The sequence below is a fragment of the Urocampus carinirostris genome, chromosome 6 (assembly GCF_059441175.1).
Source record: "Urocampus carinirostris isolate Australia breed hairy pipefish chromosome 6, RoL_Ucar_1.0, whole genome shotgun sequence".
Taxonomy (NCBI): domain Eukaryota; kingdom Metazoa; phylum Chordata; class Actinopteri; order Syngnathiformes; family Syngnathidae; genus Urocampus; species Urocampus carinirostris.
The window spans coordinates 786,901-799,439 of record NC_142354.1 but is presented as its reverse complement, the minus strand read 5'-3'; the positions used below and the strand labels follow the sequence as shown (position 1 = coordinate 799,439).

At 40.1% G+C, this 12,539-nt stretch overlaps 1 protein-coding gene across 4 annotated transcripts in view; it reads right to left on the bottom strand.

The window, feature by feature from the left end:
• Window positions 1-11,683, bottom strand: part of smpd4 (sphingomyelin phosphodiesterase 4) — a 61,619-nt gene extending 49,936 nt beyond the window's left edge. Inside the window, exons 1-5 of one of the 4 annotated variants that reach the window (XM_088337383.1) lie at window positions 11,534-11,683; window positions 8,803-8,886; window positions 8,649-8,735; window positions 586-722; window positions 429-504 (exon numbers count right to left, since the gene is read on the bottom strand). In XM_088337383.1, the coding sequence (XP_088193509.1) occupies window positions 429-504; window positions 586-722; window positions 8,649-8,735; window positions 8,803-8,841 (339 nt within the window). In that variant the 5' untranslated portion in view covers window positions 8,842-8,886; window positions 11,534-11,683. Of the gene's footprint in view, window positions 1-428; window positions 505-585; window positions 723-8,648; window positions 8,736-8,802; window positions 8,887-11,288 lie in introns of all 4 variants that reach the window. The other 3 variants (XM_088337380.1, XM_088337382.1, XM_088337381.1) reach the window with 3 other exon arrangements.
• Between the last annotated feature and the right edge of the window lie 856 nt (window positions 11,684-12,539).

Sequence of the window (12,539 nt, the reverse complement as noted above, 5' to 3'; positions counted from 1 at the left end):
TATAAGAAACAGTATTGAATTTACTTTGAGTACGTCTTTGATTGAAATTTGAAGTGAATTATACAGGATTAAAATGTTAAATTCAACTTAATATCACCCTCTTCTGGGGAGATTTGTTAGGGTTGCCGTCTATAAATCCTTGAAAAAAACTTGTTATGAGATTACACAATTCCAATATGTCACATTATATTAGATTAGGGTTAATCATGCAGCTATAATGGAAATGGCAAAACTTTCAGGCATTTACAAGTACTTTAACCAAAATTAAAGCATTATCCTGGCCTTAAAATCACAACATTTACATTCAAACATTTTCAAGGATTTCAAACACCCGTACGAACCCTGATTTATCATGCATGTGGGAGTGTTTTTTTCTACTATGTGGCCCCCGGAGCTTAAAATAATTATAGACAAACAGACTGTCTGACCGGCAAATGAATGATAGGCACTTCATATTTGTATTCTTCTGCTTGAAGTTTATAAACCAGTTTCATCATGGCGCCACTAAGAAAGACAAGTGAAAGGTTCGTTAATCAACATTTTATCATACATACGTCAGTGTCAAGTGCAAATTTGGCGTGTCACCTTGGCTTTAAGAAGTCAACCACCAGCGGAAAGTCAACACAACGCGAAAGGAGAAGGCGAAGGTTCCACCCCAACAAGACACCATCCAGACTGCCGAAAATGCTTTCTATCAGCCACGGGAAAATGGCGTGGAGCTCCTGAAGTGGCAAGCAAAACATGCTCAAAAGCTTCTTTTGATGAGGGAATTTTTGCAATTGAAAATAAAAAAACAAGACTTGGGTTAAAGAAAAAAAAAAGTAAGCGCTCCTCTTACATTTTGATCAATGTACATTTTTTTGACCTTATAGGACATGGGCTGGGAACCATTTGGACCCAAAAAGCCATAACAGCAAAATATTAGAAACTTTTTTGAGAGAGAAAGCCATATTATATATTTGAAGACAAATCAACAAAACTGACACACGTGTATGTGCAGAAAACACCCCCAAAGCATGATCCTACCACCCCTATGCTTCACAGTAGGGATGGTGTTCTTCGGATTGTACTCTTCAATCTTCTTCCTCCAAATACTCTTAGTGGAATTATGACCAAAAAGTTTTATTTTGGTCTCATCCGACCACAAAACTTTCTCCCATTACTCCTCTAACATCCAAATGGTCATATGAAAAATTAAGACGGGCCTTGACATGTGCTGGTTTAAGCAGGGAAACCATTCGTGCTATGAATAATTTCAAATCATGACGTATTAGTGTATTACCTACAGTAACCTTGGAAAAAAATCTAATTTTTCAGCGCATTTTATTTCACCTTGTGATGTCGACGATGATTTGATAGAATTACGAAATAATAATACAAGAGCCTCTGTCCCATATCAACTACAGTCAAGAAAATAGGTATTTGAACACCCTGCTATTTTGCTATTTCTCCCACTTAGATATCATGGATGGCGTCTGAAATTTCCATCATAGGTGCATGTCTACTGTGAGAGAGATAAGCTAAAAAGAAAAATCCAGAAATCACAAAATATGATTTTTTTAACGATTTATTTATGTGATATAGCTGCGAAAGAGTATTTGAACACCTGAGAAAATGAATGTTAATGTTTGGTACAGTAGCCTTTGTTTGCTATTAGAGGTCAAATGTTTCCAGTAGTCTTTCACCAGGTTTGCACACACTGCAGCTCCCTCCAAAGATTTTCAATTGGGTTCAGGTCTGGAGAGTGGCTGGGCCATGCTAGAACCTTGATATGCTTCTTACAGAGACCCTCCTTTGTTTTCCTGGCTTTGAGCTTCGGTTCGTCGTGTTGAAAGACCCAGCCACCCAATGCGCTGACTGAGTGAAGGAGGTTGTTCTCCAAAATCTCACAATACACAGCCTCAGTCATACTCTCTTTAATGCAGTGCATGCGTCCTGTCCCATGTGCAGAAAACACCCCCAAAGCATTATCCTACCACCCCCATGCTTCACAGTAGGGATGGTGTTCTTCGGATTGTACTCTTCATTCTTCTTCCTCCAAATACTCTTAGTGGAATTATGACGAAAAAGTTTTATTTTGGTCTCATCAGACCGCAAAACTTTCTCCCATACACCTCTAACATCTAAATGGGCTTTTGAAAAATGAAGACAGGCCTTGACATGTACTGGTTTAAGCAGTGGAACCATTTGTGCTATGAATAATTTTAAATCATGACGTCTTAGTGTATTACCTACAGTAAACTTGGAAACAGTAGTCCCAGCTCTTTTCAGGTCATTGACCAACTCCTGTTGTGTATTTCCAGGTTGATAGCTCACCTTTCTTATAATCATTGAGACCCCTTGAAGTGATATCTTGCATGGGGCTCCACCCCAATTGAGATTGACCGTCATGTTTAGCTTCTTCCATTTTCTAATTATTAGACAGTGGACCTTTTTTGACCAAGCTGCTGGGCAATTGCTCCGTAGCCCTTTGCAGCTTTGTGGAGGTGTACAATGTTGTCTCTGGTGTCTTTGGACATCTCTTAGGTCCTCGCCATGTTACAAATTTAAGTCTTACTGATTGTATGGGATAGACAAGTGTCTTCATGCAGCCAAGGACCTCAAACAGGTGCATCTGATTTAGGATGATACATGGAGTACAGGTGGACTTCTAATGGGCGGACTAACAGGTCATTCAGGGCCAGAATTCTAAATGATACACAGGTGTTCAAATACTTATTTATCACACAAATAAATTGTTAAAAAATGATGCATTGTGATTTCTGGATTTTTCTTTTTAATTTATCTCTGTCACAGTGGACATGCACCTACGATGAAAATTTCAGACCCCTCCATGATTTGTAAGTGGGAGAAAAAGCAAAATAGCAGGGTGTTCAAATATGTATTTTCTTCACTGTAAGTTTATTGAGGATCCTAATGACATTCATTTTAATCCTAGATAATGGTTTTAACACAAAAGTTTTTTAGTAAAAAAGGTCACAAAATACAGAAAACGAAAAGTTCACGTAGTGGGCGTGTGTGAAGGAGGAAGGGTGTTCTGGCCACCCCTACTCCTCACCTCATCAAATTGCTCTCTGTTCTCAGCTGACTTTCATTTGGTGTTTATAGATGGTTCTCTAGGTTTTTATCATAAAGTTTCTCAACAGTGAAAATAAATTGTCAAATGAGGTTACATATAAAGGATTATTTAGCAAAGTACAGCCAGAACGGGGTCTGTTGTATGACACCTTCACTGTAAACTGTAGTTGAAACGATACCCTTCATACACTGTACCGAACCAAAATTAATAACAGCGCTGCTTTGGTTATGCAAAGAAATCAGCAATTACTTATCAGTATTGAAATTTGCGCAGGCAGCATTATATCTCCGAACCATAGGTTTCTGAATCCTCTTATAGGATGACACTGAAAAAAAAGATACCTGGCTACAATATATAGAAGGCATGGTTAACTTGTGTCTTTATGCTTTCCATTTACTGCCAAATAAATGAGACTGGGAACCAAAAAATTGTAGTGACATCATTATTTTGCAAACATAAACTGGTGTACAGTAATCCCTCGCTGTAGGGCGGTTTTCTTTTCAAGGTTTGATACTTTCCTGCCAAACACATGCACGATGAAGAATTGCAGACAACACAGAGCAAATGCAGGTACAGGTGGTGTAGGGCTGTGTGTGTGTGTGTGTATGCGTGTTGGGGGGGGGGGGGGGTGACTATGTGCGCGACAGTGATTGACAGCATGCACCAGCAAACAGCTAGAAAGATAAATAAAAGTTGGGTTTAACTTACTTTTGGAAGATTTGCTTCAAGAGTTTGGCAACTTACCTCTCCGTGGTAGAAAGTGCCCGAAAAAAAAGCAATTTAACCATTTTCTTAACCGCAACAAGCTTTCTTACAAAAAGAAAAGAAAAGAAATGTCTCGCCTCTTCTTTACACTATCCATACGGAATGGATGCACGGGATATTTGACAATAAAAATGTCAAAGTTCTTACGCGCTGGAGATACAGTATAGAATGTTTGCAGATGAACAAGGAATGGGAAGCCAGATTTCTTCTTCGGGGTAGATGCTGGGTGACCTCTTACAGCGCCACACGCCGGTAGCAGCCGAAAGAAGCACTACGGTAGTGTGCTGAACTCGGAAAAAGCTGGCCACAATACAAAATGTACAGACGCTGCCCGACTTATGAACCAGTTAGGTTTCAGACGATCGTTGAATTTGTTCGTAAGTCGCTTCAGTGCTATATTTTGTATGGATTGTATGTTTAAGGTTTATACAGGTATGTTCAAGGCTTGTATAAGTAACCTGGATTGTTTTGTGCTAAAAAAAAATTAACATGTCATAAGATAATATGCGCTATAAAGATAAAAAAAAGTGAGGTTTAACTTACTTTTGGGAAATGCGCTTCAAAAAGGCCTCTTCCGTGGTAAAAAGTGGCTGAATAAAAGCGTTCCGAACATTTTTTCAGCCGGTTTAAGCTTATTGAATAGATGTACAAGATCTTAAACAATAGAAATGTCAAAGTTCTTATCTCGCTGGAGATAGTGTAGGCGTAGAATGTGAGGTGCACATGAATGATGTCAGTAGGGCGACGAATGTGGCGAGAGTTGGTGCGAAAATGTAGGGGAGCGCGAGAGTTTAAGTTTTGGAGGGGGTTTCGGTGTGTTTACAATAGACTGGTGCTGACGGTTGTCTCTCTCCTAAGAGACCGTAAGTTTTTCTGAGTATTTTTTTCATGAACGAGGAGCAATCCATTACCCCCTGTACATCGTTTTTTTACACTGAAAAGAAAAGCCTTCCAGTTTTGTTGTACTATTGTATAATGACAATAAAGACCATTCGTTCAGCTGAGTATCGTTGTTATTTTGTTACACTTTTTATGTTATTGTAGATAGATAGATACTTTATTCATCCCCGTAGGGAAATTCACACTTCCAGCAGTCTACCCTGTTGTTTATTAACAGATGAACATGATGCCCGAGGGGTGCTTGTAGCGAAGTGGATGACGTCACGCCAGTCCAAAAATTCGACATCCCTGCGGCAGATGGAAAACTTTTCTTTGCGAAAATCCAGGGATACACCACCTCGTGTTAGCAAGTCCGCCTCCTCTCCGATTCCCCCCGGCTTTCGTGTCTCTGCTTAGCGGCGTTGAAGCCGGATTGCTCCGGGTAGCTCCGGGTGGCTGCACGTTAGCGTCCGGAATGCTAAACGTGAGCCACGTTTCCGCAAAACACAGCAACTGCGCTCCCTGTGCGCTTCGATGTTTTCCAAAAGCACTCGATGATCTTATTTGGTCGTGAGTTCGCATTTACCATGATTACGGATGGTACCGAAGACTTATAATGCCGCTAGCCGCTTCGCTAGCTCCGGCTTTTCGTCCACGATAGGCGCCTTCATCACGCCGGCACGAGAATTCCTCAGGGCATGGAGCTGAAATTCCTTGAATACACGCATTTCTTGTGCGTTAAGTGTTATGATATCTAATAAATAAGTAAATAAGAAAATGTTTCTCCTTCATGGGTTTTGACTATCGCAGGATTTTTTCCAAATACAACCTCCACGAAAAACAAGGGATTATTGTAACGTCAGGAGTTGGGAACCTTTTTGATCCAAAAAGACGTGAAAGCAAAATGTTTTTTTTCTATAAACTCAGACTATATATTTTAAGACAAAATTCAACAAAACTGCCAAACCCGCTCTCCAGACAAAAGCTAAATCTTCAGCGTATTTTATTTAACTGTGTAATTTGAGGATTTGATCAAATTTATGAAAAAAATCATAATGCCAAAACTTGTGTCCCATGTCAATAGATATGTACCACTTAAACTTAGTCTTCTCCCTCAGTTACTTAAGAGTGTTGAGGCTCATTTTGACTGTGATTTCCCCCCAAAATATTGGTGCAAGAAAAAGTACCAATATATAATAGACTGTGTGTGTGCTGTGTATGCAATAGCTTATACCATCTCTACCCGCTTTTCCATGAAATGAAATGATCTGCATTTATATAGCGCTTTTCAAGTCAATGACTTCCCAAAGCGCTTTACAATGTGCTCCACATTTCCCAATAGCGGCCTTGCAGCCATGTAAGGCGCTAACCTGCTTATTGGGGGTATTAGGGGTTCAGTGTCTTACCCAAGGACACTTCGACATGTAACACGGACGAGCCGGGATTCGAACTGGGATCCCTTGATCCCAAGACGAGCGCTCTACCTCCTGAGCTACTGCCGCCCCTGCTTTTTCTTTTCCAATCAAAATGCTCTAGGTGCTTTGTTAGGTTTTTAGAAAGTTTACGGTTTGTTTCGTGGGTTTTAATCAAAGGCTAGGTTCAAACTGCAGGGAAATCAGATTTTTTTTTTTTTGCATTCCCGTGACCTGTATCTGATTAGTTGAAGTCTGTCTGAATGGCACATACCTTTTTTTGTTTTTTTAACACCAGACCCAAGCATCTTTCATATGTGGTCCTAAATCAAATACATATCAGATCTTTTGGAATGCGACTTGTGTGTAACCTGGCAAGACGCATTCATGCGATCAGCAAATCCTCGATAGGCGGCAAACATCCCTATTTGGTGTTCAACAAGGCATGAGAAAGCGGACAAATCTCAACAATGGCGGGAGAAAAACACTCATTCATGGAAGATGAACACTTGTTTATCTTGGAACTCACAAAACAGCCAACATCGCATCGCTTACAACTGGATTTCTAATTGCTCGACGTCAACGTGAAAACAGTGGGTCTGATTGAGTAATAGTATCCTATAGTGGTAGTCAACAATATTTAAATCACACCACACAGAGAGAGCATTCATTGGGGGGAGAGCGAGGTTTTGGATTTAATATTGCGGAAGACAACACTTTGCCGGTAACATCCATGAATACTTCTTCAAAAATGAGCGCATTGCATGTGATATCACATGTCCTCTTCTGCAGCGGGCGGGCGCTGACTCAGTAAAACTGGGAAGCATCGCGGCCGCTACATTTTAGCGGCTCGTTACATTGAAAATAAATTCATCAATTGAATTGGTTGCTGAGGAAAGTAAGAAGAGCACTAAGATCACCAATGGGTGGTCCTTGAATTATTACCAGGTTTCAGAAGCGACTTGAGCGACATCAGTGAGCAGGCAAGTGCGGTGCTGCTGGTCCGGCCTATTGCTAGGCTAAAAAAATTCCTAAGACACCCCTGTGGACCCTGTATCTTGCCAACGCCAGTTCCAGTAGCCATGAAACGGACGACCTGGCAGTACTATTCGGGGCAGTTTTATTTTAATCATTGCAGAGATCTGGCTTAATTCGAGGACACCCGAAGCTATTGTTCAGCTAGCCGGTGGCTCTCTAAAATTCCTTTATTATACAAACGAGTAAATTCCGTTTTACTTTTGTACAATGAAAATGAAACCATTCATTCAACTTGCAATTATGTCTTGTGTGTTATTATTTGTAGATCTATAGTTATTATCTTGTTAAAGTCATATACTCTCAGTGGGGGCTTTTATTAAGGGGCGACACTACTTTACAGATTTTCACCTATCGCAGTCCCCATTTACAGCAAAAAACGAATGAACTCTGTATATACTGAATCGAACTAAGGGATATTTCAGTGTTGCTTTGGCTTCGCATGTACTATAACAGTGTCTTAAACTCATGACAAAAAGTTACCGGACACCACGGCGGACAACTCTGAAAAGTTGCCTGCCCCATTTTTCACAACTTGAAATGCAATAAGACGACTAATCGCAAAAAAACCCCGTTGTTGCAAAGTATTAAGGATTGATAATCGGAATATATTGCAGAAACACATTTTAAATTTAAGTTTATTATAAATTTACTTATAACATTCACTGCATGTGTATGACATCGCTGTTTTCGATCTGCCATCAGTATGTAACTATTTACTCATCTTCATTCATGCAATGTTTGCGTTGCGTCGTCTGCTATAAGTCACATGAACTCCTCTTTCCACGATGCTTTTATCGTACATTTACGTTTTGTAGCGACATAAATTTTGCTAGCTTCTTTTGAATCTTTCTTCTGGGGCTGATGTTTTGGCTTTATTCCTAACCACTTATCCATTTTTCTTGTGTTCTCTGTGCGTCTACTTTGGAAAATGACATGCAAATGCACGACCTTATAAAGCTCGGGAAAGTCCGGAAGCTATTCATTATTCGATGCAGGCTTCTGATTGACTTACGAGTATGCAAATTGCCAAAAGAAAATACATTTCCGAACCGAACGAAGATTTCAAAATCGGAATAAAGCAATAAAAAAATAAATAAAAAAATAAAAAAAGATTTATTTTTTTCTCTTGAAAAAGTTGTGTTAAGTTGTACGCCCGACATAAAAAATGCACGCCCCGGAAGTCCGGGCAGACATTATTTCGGACACTGAGTTAACTGGCTTTGAGCTTTGATTGACACAGAGAATAACTGTTATGGATTAAATTTTATCTCTGAGCCAGATGTACTCCTATATGGAGCCATATCTGGCTCGCCAACTATAGGCGCCTGACCCCTGTTGTATATTGACACTTTATTTGCATGCTCTGATCTGTTGCACCCCGAGTAAGCCATCACAAGTGACATTTGTCTTCAATTCATCGTGAATAGTTATATGCAGAAATAAAGAATAATACTAATAAGTTCCAACATTTGTACCTTTGCATTGTAGTCATCAATGATATTGATGAGATCGTAGCATCGTTGAGCCAAAGTCTTGCTGGGCAAGTCTACTTTAAGGTTAGCCTAAAACAAGCATATAGTCACTTTATCAAAAATGCTATCATTAAATGAAGACACAATTGTGACCTACCAGGAGGACGCCTGGTAGATGTAAGCTTGGAGCTGCCATAATGCAGCAGCTGGGGGCCCAATTTTGCTCCCAAAGTCTCCTGAGCTGCAATCATACAGAAAAGTGAAACAAACGATGACTGTTCATCAGGGTTTGAAATAATAACTGCATAACTTGTTTTAATGATGAGAGGGGACAAAAAATTCATAGGCATGGCGCATAAAAGCTGGGAGCATGGTTTGAGGCGTTCTTAAAAAGGGTTAAATTTAAATATTTTCTCTAATATGTGTTAACAATGTCCTTTATATATATATATATTTGTTATCATCAGTGTTACGGCCCCAATGCACATAACGCTAAAAGGAAGGAGGCGAGGGGGTTAGGCGGGACAGTGTGATATCACGCACATGGTCATAGTTTAATTCCACATTGAAAATGGTGGAAGTAAGAAAAGGACCATTTCAAATATAGTCCACGTGCCAACCCGAACCCCAAAAAAGATTAAAAATGAAGAGTTTATTTGAAAGCATTTAGGAATTTCAAATACTTGCATGCGCAACAAAAGGAGCTACAATGAGGATTTCAGCTAGAAGATGGCGTGAGTTAGATTACCTTAGATTACCTAACTCACGTTTTAACATATTCCCAGAGGGAGTAGGCTGAAGCCAAAGCTTTTAAATGCTACCCCTGTTCCATCTGTTTCCTTGTGGGGATTATGGATCCTCTAAAGATAATGAGTGTCTGCTCTAGAGGGAAACAACTGTTGAATATTTTGGGGGAGTTTGTGCTTATTTGTTTTGAATACTAATAATAAGGATTTAGGTTTCACTATTTTGTGTTTTAATGCCATTCTTATGAAACAAAAGGCAGTGCATAAACAAATTTAAAATCTATTAAAAGTTAAATATACAGTTGAATGGACATTATTCTATTGTATTATTAATTGCAAACGATATAACGCTAACTGTTGTTATACAGCACATATTTTGTTTTTCAAGTATTAATCTCAATTATAAATCATACAACAAAAAATGTTATACTACCGCACTTTGAATTGCAATCCGTTACCTGAAAAGTGCTATACAAACACATTTCGATTGATTGATCACCTCGTCATCTTTGGGAAAATTGTACTAAGGTACCTTAACCCCTAATTAGGAAATCAATTGTATTCTGTTCAAACAAAAAAAAAAGCTGGACTTAAGTTAGTTGGTGTGATCTTCTCAAGAAATGGGCTCGTTTAGATATCTCCTTATGAACTGAAATTGCGGTTTTCCATCTTTCACTGTTTTCCCACTTAAATAAGTAAGATTGGGCAGCACGGCGGCGCAGTGGTTAGCGCTTGTGCGGCACAGTTCATGTCATGGGAACCTGTCGTGGGTTCAAATCCAGCTCCAGACTTGCTGTGCGGAGTTTGTATGTTCTCCCCGTGCTTGCGTGGGTTTCCTCCGGGCACTCCGGTTTCCTCCCACGTTCCAAAAACATGCATTTCAGGTGAATTGGCCGGTCCAAATTGTCCCTAGGTGTGAATGAGCGAATGAGTTGTCTGTCCCTGTGTGCCCTGCGATTGGCTGGCAACCAGTTCAGGGTGTCCCCTGCCCACTGCCCGGAGATGGGCTCCAGCCCCCCCGTGACCCTAATGAGGATAAGCGGTACGGCTAATGAGATGAGATAAGTATGATTATATGAAATAAAGCAAAACTGAAGTTACATAAATATGACTTAATAAATGAAGAAGTTATCAATAAAGAAAATAGATAATCATGATGAAATATTGCCAGTGACATATGTACAGTGCCGTGAAAAAGTATTTGCCCTATTCCTGATTCATGTTTTTAATGCATATTCATCACTCACAAAAGGTTTGAGATTATCAAACCAATTTTATGATAAAAGTGACAACCTAAGGAAATACTAAATGCATCTTAAAAATGTTGATTCCATTTATTAAGGCACAAAAAAAAAAAAATCAAAACCTATCTAGCCATAGGTTATTCTTTTATTTTTTATTTCCTCTTTTAATTTTCTTATTTCTCTTCTTTACAAAAGTAATAAGGTGCATTTTGGTCATGTTGAGTCTCCAAAGTTTGTTTTCTTTCAGGCGTTTAGCACTCGCTTTCGGTGGCAGAACAGAATACAGCGACATCTAGTGGTCATAAAACACACTCTCCCTTAAACTTTCATATTGAGGCGGAGGCCTCAAACTGTCATCCTGTGGCCCAGAATTGGTCCCTGGGCCACGCGCTTGAGATGCATTAAAATATGCATTAAAATCAATACTAGAACGCACAAAGAACTAATACAGCCACTTCGGAAATAGACGTGTGACGCCGTCGCCGTCTTTCTCCATGTAGGAGACAATATAGTTACACGAGACTAGAACAAGAAGATAGTTAGCTTTTGTATGAATTGGTTAGCATCCAAACGTGGCCAAGCCAGCCTGTGGATAACCAAAAAGACGCAAACTCATATATTATTTAGAATTGTTGCCGATTGCGATGACTGACCTCGGTGAGCGGGCGCAGGCGGCAAACAACACGGTTAGATACTCGCGCTGCTGTTACAACCAATTGATTCCGCTTGTGCGCTAACTTGAATGCTACGAACATCTCGCGACGTTTCGCGAGACTACGGAGGATTATCACTGTCAAAAAGGCCTTAACAGAAAATATACTTGTCCAGTCCCTCAAAGCGAGTGTCAGCGAGCTAAAAGGCTATGATCAGAGATGGAACCAGCAGCTTCAATGTTTACCAAGAGAAGATAGACGTCGATTTGTGCTCAATTAGTTAGCGTCTGCCAAAGGATTCTGCCTACTGCCATCGACGTCATACATCGGGTGGGACGACCTCTTCAAGAAAATCCGAGAGTGGAAAGAGTCATCGTAATATTCGTCAAGCGCAGACTCAAAGATGTGGTAAGCAGCCCAAAGAGCAACTACCTACAACTCAAAAGCGGCCGTTTCACCGAAGATTGACGAAGAGGGCCATTAAAATATACAAAAGCTTTGGCCACACATCAAGAAGGCTCGTGGGGAGGGATGATCGTCTACTTCGTTGGGTGAATAGATTTTGTGAACGGTTCAGAAATTCGTTTTGGTCAGATTTTCTGTACGTTCTACCTTAAAGTACCTGGCCAAGTTCAGGGTTAACTTGTTTATTACAAAATAACTCATTCCTAGTTCGAGGATTTGGGTGCTCTGAGGAGAGGGATGAGCAACATGAGTATGGATGTTAAAAGGGGACTGTATGAGAGTGTCACGAAGCAGGAAGTAGAAACTCATTTGCGTGGACGATTTGTCACTTTAATTGAGAAAGAAACGTTGTCTAACACACAAACGGACCGAAAACAAATCAAAGCAGGCTCAAATGCAGGCAAAACTACAGGCTAGGCATTTAACGGATTAAACAGAACTTGCAGGAATCTCTCAGAATGTTACACCGACGTGCAACAAAGTCCAACAAGCACAACAAGAAAAAACAGGTATCTAACTGGAATGAACATATTTTCAACAAGGGTAAACAATGATCTGGCAAAGGGCAGTTCCAAAAGGCGCGTTTAAGTACTCATAGGAGTAATCAGGAAAATGCAGGTCAGCCGGTGTCAAGGGGCGGGTGTAACGACCCTCAATCATGTGTGACACAAGGTTTCACAGTCACTCGGTTTATTGCCTGCATTCAGTAAACAAAACAATACAAAAGTCAGGGCATCTGTTCACGACTGCAATAATCTTCAGCGCGATGTCAATTAGCTGAAGCTA